The sequence below is a fragment of the Thalassophryne amazonica genome, chromosome 23, assembly GCF_902500255.1.
Source record: "Thalassophryne amazonica chromosome 23, fThaAma1.1, whole genome shotgun sequence".
Classification (NCBI taxonomy): Eukaryota; Metazoa; Chordata; class Actinopteri; order Batrachoidiformes; family Batrachoididae; genus Thalassophryne; species Thalassophryne amazonica.
In genome coordinates this window covers 27,659,888-27,676,886 of record NC_047125.1, presented here as the reverse complement: position 1 = coordinate 27,676,886, position 16,999 = coordinate 27,659,888, and the positions used below count along the sequence as shown (strand labels likewise).

General features: G+C 40.2%; 1 protein-coding gene and 1 long non-coding RNA gene across 3 annotated transcripts; one reads left to right on the top strand and one right to left on the bottom strand.

Moving 5' to 3' along the window:
• The first annotated feature begins 854 nt into the window (after positions 1 to 854).
• Positions 855 to 8,195, top strand: LOC117505484 (protein phosphatase methylesterase 1-like). 2 transcript variants are annotated; one of them, XM_034165156.1, is made up of 13 exons: positions 857 to 1,262; positions 2,628 to 2,817; positions 2,908 to 2,965; positions 3,149 to 3,200; positions 3,291 to 3,445; positions 4,262 to 4,352; positions 4,588 to 4,653; positions 4,816 to 4,954; positions 5,499 to 5,616; positions 6,069 to 6,113; positions 6,695 to 6,759; positions 7,329 to 7,396; positions 7,913 to 8,195. In XM_034165156.1, the coding sequence occupies exons 1-13, from the start codon at positions 1,201 to 1,203 to the stop codon at positions 7,959 to 7,961; spliced, it is 1,158 nt and encodes a 385-aa protein (XP_034021047.1). In that variant the 5' UTR covers positions 857 to 1,200; the 3' UTR covers positions 7,962 to 8,195. The 2 variants fall into 2 exon arrangements, with proteins under 2 accessions (XP_034021048.1, XP_034021047.1); XM_034165157.1 differs by lacking the exon at positions 6,069 to 6,113 and having other exon boundaries at positions 855 to 1,262.
• Positions 8,196 to 9,301: 1,106 nt separating this feature from the next.
• Positions 9,302 to 13,842, bottom strand: LOC117505505. The gene is made up of 2 exons (XR_004559090.1): positions 11,214 to 13,842; positions 9,302 to 10,083 (listed from the first exon to the last, which is right to left on the bottom strand). It is a non-coding gene; the product is annotated as an uncharacterized LOC117505505 (long non-coding RNA).
• Positions 13,843 to 16,999: the final 3,157 nt, after the last annotated feature.

Genomic DNA, 16,999 nt, shown 5'->3' with positions numbered 1-16,999 from the left:
TTTTTACGGACATGCTTTGACTGACTGTAAGTAATATGGCAGCATATTGTGTTGGGAGTCCTCCTGACAATGGAACCAGGTCTACTGCTCTCAATGTCTCCGCTAAAAGGAGACAGCGGAAGATTAGCAGAATAGCTAAAAATAAGGACAGACAGACTACAACTTGCCTTGTAACCTAGACTCAACATTTTTGTCCTTGAGGACTTTCCATCCTGTTTGGAGCCCACAGTATATGATGTTCAGGCTTCCAGTACCTCCAAAGCGAAACACAACCAGGTCAATATCCAAAGCCCTGTCTTAAAAAAGTATAAAATGTCTTCAAAAGCAGATCTTTACTCAAAGTGGGCTTGGGGCTTTCGACCCTCTGGCTACGCTCCTGCACTGCCTCTGTAAACAGGAGAAAAACAGCCACAATGACTAGATGTTTATTTTATATGAACTTTTAGCACTGAAAATGAGCTCCCCCTCCAGATAGCTTCCATATCATGTGATGCACATGATATTACTATTGATAAATGAGACATACGTTTGTTGGATGAAATTTCTCAATTCAGCTTGGAAATTTTGGGTTCTAATACAGATGAGTGGCAAACCTTTTATTCTCAGCTATGTTGCTAATTGTAAGGCTACGGTGGCCACTAGAGGTCATTGTTGTTGAAGAAGACAAACTTTTGAGAAGGTGTATAAAAAAAAACAAAAAACAAAACAACTCCTCAAACATACATTTAAGAACACCTCTGTTTGTAAGAATCATGCACTGGTTGCGATTTTTCATAAAGCAGCAACTAGAATCCTTCAGGTACGAATATGCAAAAACCGTCCGGTCCAGAACCAGTGTTCACCGAACAGTCCAACTTGTCAGTATGTGACATTCAAACGTAAAGCAGGAGGCGACAAAAACTGTTTAAAAGCGGAAATGTCCCCAAAGTTCTTCTAATATGCAGATTAATGATGCAACTAAAGCCATTAGACATTTTAAAAAGAGTCCCAGGTTTCATTATTGTGGCTGTGCTTGTCTGTTGATGATAGCACACCCACCTCACCTCTCTCAGCCAATGGGACGATCTGATGGTAACCCTACCTGACAGCACCAGCTGACGAGGTATTGTCCAGCAGACAGGTTCCTACCTTGTTACTGGGTTGAGTTCCGAGCAGCTCTTTCTGCCGAAGATCGCTCACTGAGGACAACCAGCTGAAGAGATGCAAACAGAAAACCAGCTGAGGACTGGACACAGCATGTGGGAGAATGTCGATACAGAGCGGTAAGTAACCATCTAAAACCAACAATCATTTTGAGGATTTCTATAGGAATGTTTCAGCAGAATACGGACCCCAATCTACCTCATCTTTCATATAAAACTCAAGAATGGACTTCTAGGGTTTTGTATCGTCCCATGAGTGCAAATCAGTGGACTTATGTTTCTGGACCCCTGACGGTTCAACCCAATGCACCGATTTTCAATTTTTTTGTTAGATTATGGAGCTATTCAAAGCATAGCTGTACCGTGTGCGAGTCACTGCCATTTTGTCACACCTCTACCTGTGCCATTGGCCCAGCTGGTGCAGGGCTGGCAGACTGGAGACTCTCTATTTTCAAGACCATGTTCTGATGGCCGAGTCTCTGCAGCCATACCATGGGTGCAGGTTCTTTGGACTTGGGAGTTTGTCGTCAGTGGAACTTGATTTCGTCTCGTCAGGTTCACTATGTTCAGGTATTAGCTTTCATTGCAATTTTGCTGAGATTTGCAAATCTACACATTCTTGAAAAGTGCATACAACAGCTAATCAGAAAATGGATGATTCCACTTTCCTGGAAGCCACCATGGCGGCCATACTGGATTGAGCTTTTTTTCTCCCCCTTCCTTTCATAAATATCTCAGCTTCTGGACAACCTAGGACTTTGATTCCAATGGTTAAATACACATTTCAGCGCCAAGAAATCCACTTTACAACAATGTATATATAGTCATTCATGTTGAAAAACTACACTACACACATACATTTTTGTAATGAGACAAAGAAGATATTTAGATTTAAGAAGCTCAGTTCAGATTATTTGGACATTAAAACAAGACGACGACTCAAAAATTAGTCTAGCGGCTGGCCTCTGTCATATGTGCAGGAAAGTGGGTGGAGCTGCAAATTTTTCAAACCAAGCGCAACAGTGGTAAGTGTAGCGGGATGAAAGTCCCGGGTCCCAATTGAAAAGACGTTCCCGCTAGCTTGGCTAACGGGGAGTTCCCCTTTGGCTGACCTGGTAGAGGAACGGTCTTTTGTGCGAGCCGCGTGGGTTCGATTCCCACCGTCGTCCTGGCCACGAAGGTCCTGCTGCTTCATAAGGAAAAACTCCCTCTGAGGAAGAAACCTCAAGCAGACCAGACTCAAAGGGGTGACCCTCTTCTTGGGCCATGCTACAGACATAAATTACAGAACAATTCACAAAACAAATATAAATTTACCCTGCAAAGGATAAATTTTTCCACAGCTTCATTAATAACGGCTGGTCAGAAGTCAGCAAACTGGTGAGAAACCTGTCTGGCTGCCACACATTATTTCTGGCTTATTCCCAAGAATCTTTTGGAAACCGAAAGCTAACATCGCCGTCCATTCTGTGTGTGTCTTTCCAGCGATGTTGGCCATAAACAGGACTACTCGCCCATATCATGGCAGGAGTACTTTAAACAGAAGGAGGATGTGAGCGTGGGAGCGGCAGACAGCCGCGATGTGTTCAGGGTTTACCAGGCGGGGAGTGAGGGGCCGCTCCTGGTTCTACTGCATGGAGGCGGATACTCCGCCCTGTCCTGGGCCGTCTTCACAGTGAATATCAGTCTGAATAAGTACAGGTTACTGACAGTGTTTGAGAGTGAAAAAAACAAAAGTGCAGCTTGATGTTTTTCTGTGTTGTAGTCAGCCATCACCAGCAGAGTGACCTGCCGAGTTTTGGCGATGGACCTCAGGGGTCATGGTGAGTATTTCACCACATTACTCCAGACGAGGATGAAACTTGTCAACATTTCTCATGAAGCTGTTGAGTAAACCTCTGAAGTCCACGTGCAATGCAGAATTAATTATAACGTAATGATAAAACCTTAATTCCCATCCCAAAGAATCTGTAGTGTTTCATTGGAGTCATTTTCCATTTGTTTAGGTGCCACTCTGGTTCACCAATCAGATGACTTCTCAACACAGACTATGTCCTGGTAAATGCACCAAACCCAAACTGTTAAACTCCCACACGTCCAACATTTGCACGTGTGGTTTATCGCCATAACAATCTTACTCCTGTTCAGTGATGTCGCCCATGTTATTCAAGCCTGCTGTGGCGAGACCACTCCCCCCATTGTTCTGATTGGCCACGGCGTTGGTGGCGCGATTGCAGTGCACACAGCCAGCAACGATTTGCTTCCAACCATTGTGGGTCTGGTAGCTATCGACATGGTGGAAGGTATATGTATATATATATATATATATATATATATAAAAAATCTCTCATTTACAGTTTGAGCATGAAATGATGCACGCTACTTATCCCGATACTGGATTCTCAATACTACATTCAGATACGTCAACCACGATCTGCCTGGATTTTGTACTCTAAAAGTGGACCAAAACAAAAAAACAAACAAACAAAAAATCTTAAAGTCGCCACCATACCTTCATTTTGAGTAAGAAGCTCCATAACAATTTTAAATGGAATTTACATTTTACATTGGACTTGCCATGATTCCCAACTACTTGCACTCATTCTAATGTGTGCAAAAACTGTACATCAAGATCAATTTGGGTATACTCTAAAATACAAACATGCACAATGACCACATCATCAGCCATCTTGATGTTAGTCATGTATAGTGTCTAAAATTCTAATGCACAAAATTCTGCCCTACTTATTTGCATTTGCAAGGGAGCTTGCTAACTAGCCTAGTCTAGTTAATACAACAGCTTGCCAATCTCATTGGCTCAGTTAAAATGTTGCAAGCTCAAGAACAGACATGAAGGGCTTATAGCTAGAATAAGATAATACATTATGCTACATGTTCAGGAGGTAAAGTTAACAGTTCTGATGTCGGATATTTGTGCACAAAACATATATAGGATCTCAACCTGCAAGACGTTGTCACATCATCAAGCCTCCTTGACCCACCCAATTAGCTCGACCACTGCTGTTCCAGTCCCCAGTGTCTACTACAACACATTTTACACAGACTATCAATTTTTATTAAGCTTTTGCTGGTTAAGAGTTCTTCCTTGTCTTCGGCAGGCAATGCAATAGACGCACTCCACAGCATACAGAATGTCCTAAAAGGAAGACCCAAGTTCTTCAAGTCTGTGGAAGATGCCATAGAATGGAGGTGAGCATTTGAAAACTGCAGGTCCAAGTCTGCAAGGGTCAAGAAAAAACAACTTGCCGCCACACTCAAAATAAATCAAAGCCATTAGTCTCTTGCAGACTTTGAGAAGACTTGCACTGACCACCTCTGGAATAGAAACACAATAGCTTTGTGTACCTGCTGCAAAGTTCAGGGTTTTGTTTTTTTTTGACGATCACCAACGTGTATTTTTTTCCCCTCTTTGTACATCATTCAGCGTTAGTAGTGGACAAATCAGGAATCTGGAATCTGCTCGAGTCTCAGTTGCTGGCCAGATCAAAAGGTAGACCAGCAACGCTAAATTTATATTGTGCACCTTTTCAATTACATAAAGTAGGACAAAGTACTGAATAAAATGAGCCTATACAATTTACTATAAGTTCAAACACGTCACAAACCTTTGTCAGTCATTGGTACATTCATTGTGATATTTTGGATTTTTCAGGTGTGAGGTTGAAGATGCAGATACTTTGACTCAGAGGAGTCTGGTGACCGACGTGGTTGTCGAACGCGAGTTCGACGATCAAACCTGCGTTAACGACAATGAAAACGCAGCCTCTGATGGGAGCCTCAGTAAAGGCCAGGTATGAAAACGACTATACCTATTAAAACTTACATTTACATACATCTGAAGTGACCTGCTTTGGACTGGTGTCCCGTCCAAGGGAAGTCATAGACTGGCACCAATGTGCCTCAAGGCCTACACGCCTCTATCTAGAAGTCTTCACTGGTCAGCAATGTTAAATGTGACCTGAGTCAGGCTGGTATCATGCCTACTCAAATCACACATATATAAAATAGTCCAAACTCCAAAACAAGGCTTCCAAAAGTTGCATTATTTCAATCTGAAGAACAGATCCAGTATGATACAAGGACCTGAGATTGAGGTTTCTTTAGACAAAGATGATGGCCTCCACTTGCGCCAGTTTGAAATAGTTTCACACGTTTTGATTATCTGAGGCCAACTATTAATTTGAACAATAATGTGCATATATGTATTTTGCTTATAAAGTAGCTCAAAGCTCTTTCTCAGAATCTTGTCATTTATAAACATATAGTGCTTTTATTACTGGTATGTCAGTTAAATTGTAAAACCCAAAGCTGAACCATCCTGTTCATACCCCTCAGAGTGTCTATAAATGGCAAATCGACCTGTCAAAATCAGAAAAGTACTGGGACGGCTGGTTCAGAGGGACCTCCAATCTCTTTCTGGCATGCAACCTGCCCAAACTTCTACTACTGGCAGGTAAGTACTACAAGGTCTTTTATGACTTGCCCTGAAAATAACGTGTACAGTAACTAAATCAGCTAATATAGGCCCCTTTTTGTGCGTCTGCATTGGGTTCCACAACATCTGATAAACCCTTAAGATTCAGTAACACTGATAAAAATAAAACAAACACTGTCATCAGCATAGTTTTAGACTGAAAGCAGTGACTCTGTGTGAATGAATGTGTTTTCTACTTCAGTATATAATTACTGATGCAGAACAGTGCGAATTATATTGACCGTGGCCAAAAAGTTCCCCATCCTGCAAGTCTTAAATTCCCTACAACTGAATTATTTGTGATAAACTGGACAAAAGATTAAATAATGACAACTACTGAACACCAAGCAACACTGGTGTGAAGTTCCTGGACGTTTTTCTATCTGTTGGTGTTTGACATCCAACTCACCCAAAACCACTTCCCTTTCCAGGAATCAACCGGCTGGACAGAGAACTCACGATTGGGCAGATGCAAGGTGAGACACTTAAGGTAGTTATGGTCAAGTTCCTGCAATAGTATAACTTCAAGTTACTTTTAATCCCATGAAGATAGGGTGGGCATGCAAGAAGTACTGCATTCATATGATTTGGATGTAAATATATACATGAGGGCCAATATTCTGTTGAAGACAGCCACAATAGTCCCTAAATATTAGTTATTAATGACTGGAAGGCAAAATAATTTAGTTTTGGTGGAGCTACTGAGCACAATACTCCCTTTAAGATGCTCCAGAGCATATTTTTGTGGATTGAATGACTGATGTAAAAGGTAAGTGACGTCCTCAGGGACGGACAAAGACACTTTGAGATGGCAGTTCCTCTCCAGAGACAGCTGCTTCTGTCAGTTAACAGGCATGCTGGAAGTGACAACACAGCGGCCCTGAAACAACGTGTGCACATCTTTGTGTGTCACACACACACACACACACACACACACACACACACACACACACACACACACACACACACACACACACACACACACACACACACACACACACACACACACACACACACACACTCACTGCCTGCACCTGTCCAAACTGTCTCTGTGCAGGTAAATTCATGGTGCATGTGCTGCCCCCCTGTGGCCATGCAGTGCAAGAAGACATACCCGATAAAGTAAGAAAACTGGCAGTTTTTGGTTCTTTACAAATGCACACTGCAACGGGAGCACTGTGCATTTTTTCGTTTGTTGTGTGTCGCCGGAATAATTCAAGATACTTGTGTGTTTACAGTGTCATTAAATTGAAGATCATTTATGTCAACGTACATTTTACCAGCTGGCTGTAAGCAGATTTACCTTTTGTCAAATTTTGCTTGTATTTAGTGTTTGATGGTTGAGTTGTAGATCTTTGTGTTGCTGTCAGTACAGCGGCGGGTGAGAAATTTGTGTCAATTCCTTTCCCAAGATGGCGGGTGCAGATATCATCAAGGGGAGTTACATGTCCTTAGCCATGAGTTCGCTGAGGGTATCCATGTTTTCCCAAACAGATGCACCACAACGTACATAGATCCAAAGTTGGAAGTACCGCCTCAGAATTATTGACTTCCAACTTGGAAAGGAACTTTTGTCGAAACTGGGTTCTGATACAAATGTGTTTTAATGTCAACTCAAAATATCCATCCTGATTCCTCAAGCTAACATTTCATCTATTACTCATTAGTTACGCTTTATCTGTGACGTGTAGGTGGCTGACGCTGTGGCCACCTTCCTGTTGAGAAACAAGTTTGCTGAAGCCAGAAGAGAAACCTTGAGGTAAAATATGCATCTAATAAAAACGTCAAACTTGTTACACAAGGTCACCTCAACAAGATATTGGACTAGTTTGATGTTGGGAGCATTTCTGTTCCGATTATGTCCATCAGGGAGAATAGTCAGTGCATGCAGTAATGTTGCATGATCGCAGTTAATCTTGCTAGAGTAGACAAATATCTTGTGAAGACCTTGTAAAGTTTGAGGTTGGCCTCTTGGACACAGGTTACGGTAGTTCTTTCATATAATCTACCACTATAAGCAACAGGTTGGTTGTCGTTGTGACCCAAGGGTCTTGAAATGGAGCAATATCTCCACCTGGTGGACATTTACCATTAATGCATGTATAATTTTGCCATGAGCTCTAGTTTATCAAGAAAGGTCTTTTAAAAGTAAAAGTAAAGTAACCAAAGTGGTGTCACTTTTCAAAGGTGATTGTACTTATGAAAATAATGCCAACAATATTTATAACTTTTAAACATGTTTCTCTTTAACTGTATTCCTTTTCCCCCCCTTCAGGCCACTCCTTAAAGATCTCCAGTCAGAGCGGAGCGTGTCATTTTCCTGAAAGCCAGAACAAATGTGCAGTTTTTGTTAATTTTTGTCTTTTACAGCCTGCTTCTTAAGCTTGGAGTTCTCACTGTTTGTCACTGTTGCTTGTTTACTACTACAATTATCAAAAATAACAATGCTTAATGTCATAAAAAGATGAATAAAAAAAGTTTTTGTTATATGGAGTGAACAAAAACTTTCCTGTCTGGCTACCAAATATAACATTACGATACTTTAAAATCACCACCACTGCCAGGTTGAAATTTCCTGTAATAGTTTGGAATTTGGAATAAAAGGTTCTGGGGAGATATGATCAGTAACTTCTTTGTGGCTGAATTAAATCTGCCAAGGAACTTATTTGTTGTTCTGTGTTTACCCTTTGGAAAATAGGAATACTGAAACAAAACATGTTTTAAAATGTGTTACCAACTTTGATGTACAGGATTCATATTACATTTTATTTATACAAATACTATTTATGCACAATAAAATCAAAGCCTTCATTAAAATATCAGTTACAATAAAAGCTCCGTAACGACAGGTATTTTTTACCTTCTGTCTGTAAATTTTTGTGTGTTTGGAAATAAATGAAAATGAGAAGTTGTGGTAGTTCAAAATTTCAGGTGTGCAACCGCTATTATTGAAAAGTCTGTCAATTATTGAATATTGAGTTCATAAAAGTGCCAAAAAGCAGTAACAAAGCCATCATTCTTTTATTCTTTCAAACAAGATGTTTAAAATTAGCTGCTCTGCCAAAAGTGCCGTCCACAGATGAGGTGATTTGACAACTCGTTAAAATCGGTTAATTAGACTAGCACTCTAAAAAACAGTTAATATCTCCTATACTGGGTTAACTGATGCAGTGCCGCTTTAAATGAGTGCATCCATCTTGCTGACAATATAACAAAATATTCACGTCAAAATAAAAAAAAAAGAAAGTTTTTTTGGGGGGTGGGGGTGGGGGGGTTGAACCAGTTCAACAGTTTTCTTATTTTTCAAATAAGAAAAAAAAAATCCTCACATTTAAGAAGCTATAATAAATCTTACTTATTTTTCTGTTAATCAAATGATTTAATTCATCATTTAGTCTTTACGTACATTTATGCTTAGCGGTTTGTGTTCCCGGTCAGACTCGAGCATCTCAACAGGTTTGGTGAAAATCTTTTTAATCCAAAAATAAAATAATAAAATCCTCGGAGCAAGCAACAACTTCAAATCAAACCACTGCCATTGATGTTGTTTCAACCTACACTCATCCTGTCATTTTTTTTCTATATTGACATTCATTCTGTAAGCACATGATTGTTTCCATCTTTAGAACACGAACAAAGTCACCAAACACAAAAATCAGACTGTGTTTTCAGATCATAATTTAATTCCACAAGGAAACAAATTAAAAAACAACAACAACAACAAAAACACCTAAAGAATTCACACAGATCAGGCTGGGAAACAAGAAAATAAAATATTGCAGTAAAGTTTTACTTAAATTTATGAATCCGGATCAGAACACGTGCAACAAGTGGAACACAGAAACCTAGTGTGGTGGCACCACGTTGTATTTACACGTGTGTGTGTGTGTGTATTGTAAGTGCTTGTCTGCGTGCACGGTTTCAACACAGCGGAAAACAAAGTTCATCATCATCATCATCATCAACAGTACTGGCATGGTGACACTAGTTACCATGACGACATGTAATCCGCATCACCTTTGCAACACTCAGCGTTTTTCTGGATGGAAGTGAAAGTTCGATGACTTTGACCGCAGCTTTCATAAAAATGGGGTGGTGGATCGTAAAAAAAAAAAAAAAGGGCCAATTCTGTGACGTGCCACCACCCCCCCCCACCAGCTCAGAGGCTCTTAAAAAACATTTTTTTTTTTTTGGTGGCAGAGCACTCGGTGGTCTTCAGTAGCACTGATGCATCATTATAATTAAAGTCCAAAAATTCCTCAGCGATCTGATCACGGGACATGACTCCTATAGTCGCCACAAAAAGGAAGGCATGACTCGATACATTCCAGTTCCCAAATGCTAAGTGGGAACAAATGTTGGATTCACAGGCGTTATTGTGAAATCGAATCAAAGACTGGAGGACGACTGGGATTTAAGGCAGCAGCAAACATCAGCCGACAAATCCTCATACAAGCACAATGAAACCAGGTCAGAAATCCTACATAATTTGGCCAATGGGGTCCTTGAGGCACCAACGAGAGATCATGTACCACATGTCCAACATGCCGTAATGCAAGTCACACTTCTTATCGGTGTCTTCCCGTTTCTCCAAACGGGCCTACTACCAGAGACATCTAGTCATCATTTGACATCGGCATCGCCAAACCCCTCTGACCAGTGACATCATGACTCCAGAAGCTCTTCCCAAACATCTCTTCGTCTCAAAGACAGTTGCCTTCTTGCTAACATTGTCCCTGGGGAAACTTATGATACAAAGTGCCAGTCCTGAGGCCCCTTGGCACCCAAGGCTTATTCCTGGAATCTACAGGGTGAAGCAAATTAGTGTCTACAAATCCTTCTTGATGGGACATCAGTCCAACACCGCTTGTTTTCCCAGCTAAAGCCAGTTCCCTTTAACAGCTGGGTGGACTGGGACAGTTGACGAAGGCCACCCATGTGTCCAAGGCCACACATGGGTATAGCTTGACCAGGAATGAAACCCAAGCATTCATATTATTAGCCCAACTCATTATCCAATCATCCAAAGGCTGTCAGATGAGGTTATGCCACCACCTTAAAGACCCGTCCATCCAGGCGTCACAAACTCACCATATTGCCTGTGTGGACACACCAGCCTAAAGTACGAATAAAAGTATAATGCTCACCATGAGTGATCACTCTACAACAGAAATCAAGAATGAAAATATCAGCAGAGCATGAAGTTCAATTCTCCAAGACTGAAATTAACCATCAAACTACATCAGCACCAAGTTTGGAAATGTTTGTGGAAGTACCATCTGGTTCATGTTCAGATCATGGTGTTGCTTTATGTACATTTACACAAATACTCTACAGTTAAATCTGCCCGGTCAATAAAGTGGCGTAGCGAGAAGGACCAGGCCTGGGTCATGATGCAAGGGTTGGAGAATCAGTCTCAGTTACAAAAATAAACATCTGCTCTGGTATCAAAATAGACAGCGATCTTTATCTCTTTCAGTCTGCAGAAATGACACCATCACGAGGTCGAGACATGGACATGACATCGCGAACCGTTTCATATTTACATGTTCAGCTTCGAGCCGAGTGAACTATACAGAGGACTTCAGCTCAAGATTGCGTAACTTGGGCACCTGTTTCGTCTTGCACAGCTTGTTACCGTGCTTGGGGTTGGAAAAGCGGATTCTCTCACGAAATGGTCATGACTGGAAGCTTTGCACGACTATGGCATTGTCAGTACAGATAAATACCACAGACAAATATCCCGCATTATTTTGGAAAATCATGGAGAAGCTATATAATGTTGCCCACGGAACACAAAAAATTTTCTTGCTAAGATACGCATTTCTGGCTAGGTTGCCATGCTAGCTGGTTGGGGGAAACAACAGCAGTAAAAATGTTAGGCTAGCAAGATAGCTCAGATGCTACACAGATTGTCGTTCAATGTCACCAATTCTATTTATCCATTTCTGCAACCGTTTTCTCACAAGAAGTTCTTTGTTTTTTTGGGGTTTTTTTTAAAATAAAGTGTAGATTATGGTACAGTGAGCTAACATGATAGCCGTCTCCATTTTGAACACCAATCACATCCATCGCCAACTTGTGATTCATACTCTGATATCATCGAGGGTGAGTTAACCCAACACAACGTACACGGGAAGAAAATTAAATATGAAGAAAACCATTTACTGTTGGAAGGATTGTGCAACTGGCCGCAAACCGCATATTAGCTCTTAAATACTTGATTGTTGCTTGTGAGCATCTTCCAAAATAGTAACAATAAAAAAAAAAAGAAGAAAAAATTCAATGGACTCAGGGATAGTGTAACTACAGCAGCAGTAAAAAGGAAAAGTCATAACTACAGCAAAACAAAAGCAAATCTGTTATTCTGCCCCCTGGTGGTTACACTGTGAATTAGAATTATATTTTAGCCAAGCTTTCCCTCAGTTGGCACCATTTCTTCAGCTTTTTTTTTTAAGCTCGGAAACAAATGTAATATCCAGCAAGTGAATTTATGATTGCAATGTCTGACCTTTTTTTTTTTAATTGAAGGCAGCATGAAACCAGGGAAACAGAAACACGCATTCACAGAAACAAACCGACAGACAGCAAAGCAACAAATGAAATATCACTGTCATCAGGGCTCCTATGTGCTGTTTTAGATGAATGATTTTTAAATGTTGAATTCTCTAATATTTTAAGAATCCAGTACTGTATTTACTGGATTTTCCAGAGTATAAGTCGATAAGTCGCACCTTTTTCTGTATTAATCGCTCTTTAATTTTTAATTTTTTGTGCATTGTTGTAGTGTACTTCTTTTTGGCATTTATTATTTCTTATTGGAGTTTATTTTATTTAGTGCTTTGATTCCTCGGGAAGCCACATATAAATAGCTATTATAATTATGAATGACAATGCATGGTTTTTCAGTATAAAAGTCACATTTTTCTATTTTTGTTACTAATTTAATTACTTTAACTAATTTAGGTCCTGTGACTTATATTCCAGTGCGACACACACACACACACACCTTTGTTAATAATAAAATATAATTCACCTTTTTTAAGAACTTCCCAACGAATCAATTGCCAAAAAAGGCAAACTGCAATAATAAGAGAATAAGTGACAACAACAAAAAATACACTGGAACAATGTAAAAAAACAAAACAAACAAACAAAAAAAAATCAAAGAGCTGAATATACAGAAAAATGTACGATTCAAGAGGCTTTTTTTTCCTTTTCCCCAACAGGCCCGACTTATTTGCCAGAAAATACAGTAACAATGTTGTAAGAATGGCAGCCAAGGAAAAGTAATTAATGTGTCAAGTCTCAGTATTACAATAGAGTGTTGTTACATTCTTGAACGCACATGCACAAGTAGCGTCCAGACAGCGGTTCTCCAATAATAAGGAATTAAAATATTTCCAAAACAACGACGCCTTATTTGGACACCAGTGTGTCTGCGATGATGGATCCAGACGAAATGAGGCAATAACAGGTCAGATTAAAGATTTTATTTACTCTGTGTGCGCAAGTTTGCCTCACATGAGGCAAACGCCCGCTTTTATTAATAAAAAAATAAAAAAAAAAGAAGAAAATACAAGATCCAATCACTTCATTCCTGTCTGCAGGAATTTGTTTCGGACGGAAATAACAGGTTTTGACAGAAAACATTAAAACGCCTGTTGGGTTTGGACAGGACTATGAGGCTCGAACCGAACTTTAATGACCCCCCAGATCCAACACAGACGGCCTGCTGAATTTATCGTAAGCCAAAGTGTCCACATCAAACTACTGCTGGGGACAGATGAGGACAAGGCGAGTGATCCAGAGACCCCCAAGCGTGGGGACAAAGTCTTGTCAAGTTCACCTGGTACAGTGCACCTTTCACTGTTTCAAAACACCCGAAAAACATTGAGCTGTTTTGTTTTTTTTTTCCTCATGATGAATGTTTTTGATGAATGGAAAGTTGTGTTTTTATAGCGTTCTGTTATCTACTAGGGAGCTACGACCACTACCTTTGCACCCCCCCAGGACTAAACCAACCAACTGTTTTAGGTTCCTCAGATGACCCCATTGGGACGTTCCCAAAATAAAAACTGTCCTCAAGCCAGTTAGCCAAGATGGCGTCCAAGATGGCTGCCAAAATAGGGTTTTCCACTAAAACACCGTTAAAGAACATATAAACAACTTAAATATCACAGAGATTCAATGGGAAGACCATTGCAGGTCACAGCAAACTCACTTGTGCCTATACTAAATTCATTCATGGGTTTAAGATTCAATATGGCGTCCAAAATGGCCACCAATAGACCCTTATCATTAAAATACAACCCCTGGCAAAAATTATGGAATCACTGGCCTCGGAGGATGTTCATTCAGTTGTTTAAATTTGTAGAAAAAAAGCAGATCACAGACATGACACAAAACTAAAGTAATTTCAAATGGCAACTTTCTGGCTTTAACACTAAGAAATCAAGAAAAAAAGATTGTGGCAGTCAGTAACGGTTACTTTTTTAGACCAAGCAGGGTAAAAAAAAATATGGACTCACTCAATTCTGAGGAATAAATTATGGAATCACCCTGTAAATTTTCATCCCCAAAACTAACCCCTGCATCAAATCACATCTGCTTGTTAGTCTGCATCTAAAAAGGAGTGATCGCACCTTGGAGAGTTGTTGCACCAAGTGGACTGACATGAATCATGGCTCCAACACGAGAGATGTCAATTGAAACAAAAGAGAGGATTATCAAACTCTTAAAAGAGGGTAAATCATCACGCAATGTTGCAAAAGACGTTGGTTGTTCACAGTCAGCTGTGTCTAAACTCTGGACCAAATACAAACAACATGGGAAGGTTGTTAAAGGCAAACATACTGGTAGACCAAGGAAGACATCAAAGCGTCAAGACAGAAAACTTAAAGCAATATGTCTCAAAAATCGAAAATGCACAACAAAACAAATGAGGAACGAATGGGAGGAAACTGGAGTCAACGTCTGTGACCGAACTGTAAGAAACCACCTAAAGGAAATGGGATTTACATACAGAAAAGCTAAACGAAAGCCATCATTAACACCTAAACAGAAATAAACAAGGTCACAATGGGCTAAAGAAAAGCAATCGTGGACTGTGGATGACTGGATGAAAGTCATATTCAGTGATGAATCTCGAATCTGCATTGGGCAAGGTGATGATGCTGGAACTTTTGTTTGGTGCCGTTCCAATGAGATTTATAAAGGTGACTGCCTGAAGAGAACATGTAAATTTCCACAGTCATTGATGATATGGGGCTGCATGTCAGGTAAAGGCACTGGGGAGATGGCTGTCATTATATCATCAATAAATGCACAAGTTTACGTTGATATTTTGGACACTTTTCTGATGTTTGAGGATGATGAAATCATTTTTCAAGAAGATAATGCATCTTGCCATAGAGCAAAAACTGTGAAAACATTCCTTGCAAAAAGACACATAGGGTCAATTTCATGACATAGGGTCAATGTCAACGAGCAGATGTGATTTGATGCAGGTGTTAGTTTTGGGGATGGAAATTTACAGGGTGATTCCATAGTTTATTCCTCAGAATTGAGTGAGTCCATATTTTTTTCCTCTGCTTGGTCTAAAAAAGTAACCGTTACTGACTGCCACAATCTTTTTTTTCCTTGATTTCTTATAGTGTTTCTTAAAGCCAGAAAGTTGCCATTTGAAATGACTTTAGTTTTGTGTCATGTCTGTGATCTGCTTTTTTTCTACAAAATTAAACAACAGAATGAACATCCTCCGAGGCCGGTTATTCCATAATTTTTGCCAGGGGTTGTACATATTGGGAAGTTGTTTATAGGTGTTTTAGTGAACAAACCCTATTTTGGTGGCCATCTTGGATAACTGGCTTGAGGCCAGTTTTTATTTTTGGGAACATCCTGTGTGTTTTGGGGTCATCTAAGGAACCTAAAAAAGTTAGACTGGTTTAGTCCTGAGAGATCGCTGAAAAGTCCGCTGTTTTTCTGGCTTTTCTCTCTCAATCACAGCACCTGTGTGAAGCACATTTCAACCAAGACATTAAATATAGTTTCACACAAGCTGTTTTTTTTTTTAATTGCTATTATATTGAACAATGACAAAAAATGTGCATGAAGTGTGTACAGGATTGCAGCTGACAGCCGAAATAATCTCTATTAAAGGTTGTTTTATTGTTCAGATTGTCACACCTGGGACACGTTTAAGGGACTTTGTCCACCTTTCTTTGGGACACGTTACGAACATTTGTCGTAGTGTCATCCACAGATTCAGTCATGTCCGTGTATTTACACGCCGCCTGCATACCCACATTAAAAGGCGCTGCACCCCATGGCGTTCTGACACCACCTACTGGTCTGGATGTATGACCCATAAAACTAGTCCATGAGTACCCCATATTTTCAGGTGTGTTTCCAAGATTAAGATGGAAAAAAACCCAACATATTTTCCTCAAGTCATTACAGTAATCACTGAGAGCGTCACCATTTTTGTGCTTTCTGCACTTGACAGTGATGCAAAAATCTAAAAACGGACGTGCAAAGTTAATTTCATCAAACGGCTCAGATGACAGACGATGGCGGACATTTTATAGTCTGTGATATCAGAGTGCGAGTGTGAACAGGTGAATGTGACATCATCACTGTAAAGTGCTTTGAGCGTCTACATCTTTTAAAGTATTTTAAAGTCCAGCCTGTTACGCTTTCAGCACATAGGAACTCTGGACACACAGAACAAAGAGCATCCGATCGAAAAAAGAGAACTGGGGAGAGAAGCTGTAACACTGAATCATCTCACGATCCTACGACAAGGACGACAGAGTTGGAGTTCCAGCAAAGCACCAAGATGGAGAAACAAAAAAGGCAGAAAACTCACTTCACAAAAAAAAAAAAAAGGGCTTCCTTCCAAAATTAAAAGTCTTCACTGAGAGTCACCATGAACATCGCACAAGTTGGGCCAGAGGCCTTAACCCAAACCAGAAACGGCTCAGATTCCAGATGAGTGCCGCTGCCGTGTGGTTTGGTCACCAACCCAGAGAAGGCAGCAGTCCTCCAACCTGGTTCTTTTATCCACGTCTTCAGGTCTGCTCTGCGTTATCACTTCAAAGGCGCGTCCTCCGTGTTTCAGCTTTGACCTGGTTCATGTTTGACGTCATCCTTTTCACAATAAAACTGACGATTAAAATTTGCTCATCAAGTGAGTCCAGAAACAAATGTGCAGACGCGGTTCCACAATGTTTGAAATCTCGGACTGAATTTTTACTTTTAAAATGGATCCGGTATTCTGACAAGTGGGTTGGACAGAAAAAAAAAAAAAAAAAAAGGCAGCTAAAAGCAGGTTGATTAAGACAAGAGAAAAGCCTGGGTG

Coding starts and splice junctions, on each gene's coding strand:
- LOC117505484 (XM_034165156.1), top strand. CDS start 1,201: ATGCAAACAGAAAACCAGCTGAGGACTGGACACAGCATGTGGGAGAAT. Junction 1,263..2,627: donor GAGAATGTCGATACAGAGCG/GTAAGTAACCAT, acceptor GTGTCTTTCCAG/CGATGTTGGCCATAAACAGG. Junction 3,201..3,290: donor TCAACACAGACTATGTCCTG/GTAAATGCACCA, acceptor ACTCCTGTTCAG/TGATGTCGCCCATGTTATTC.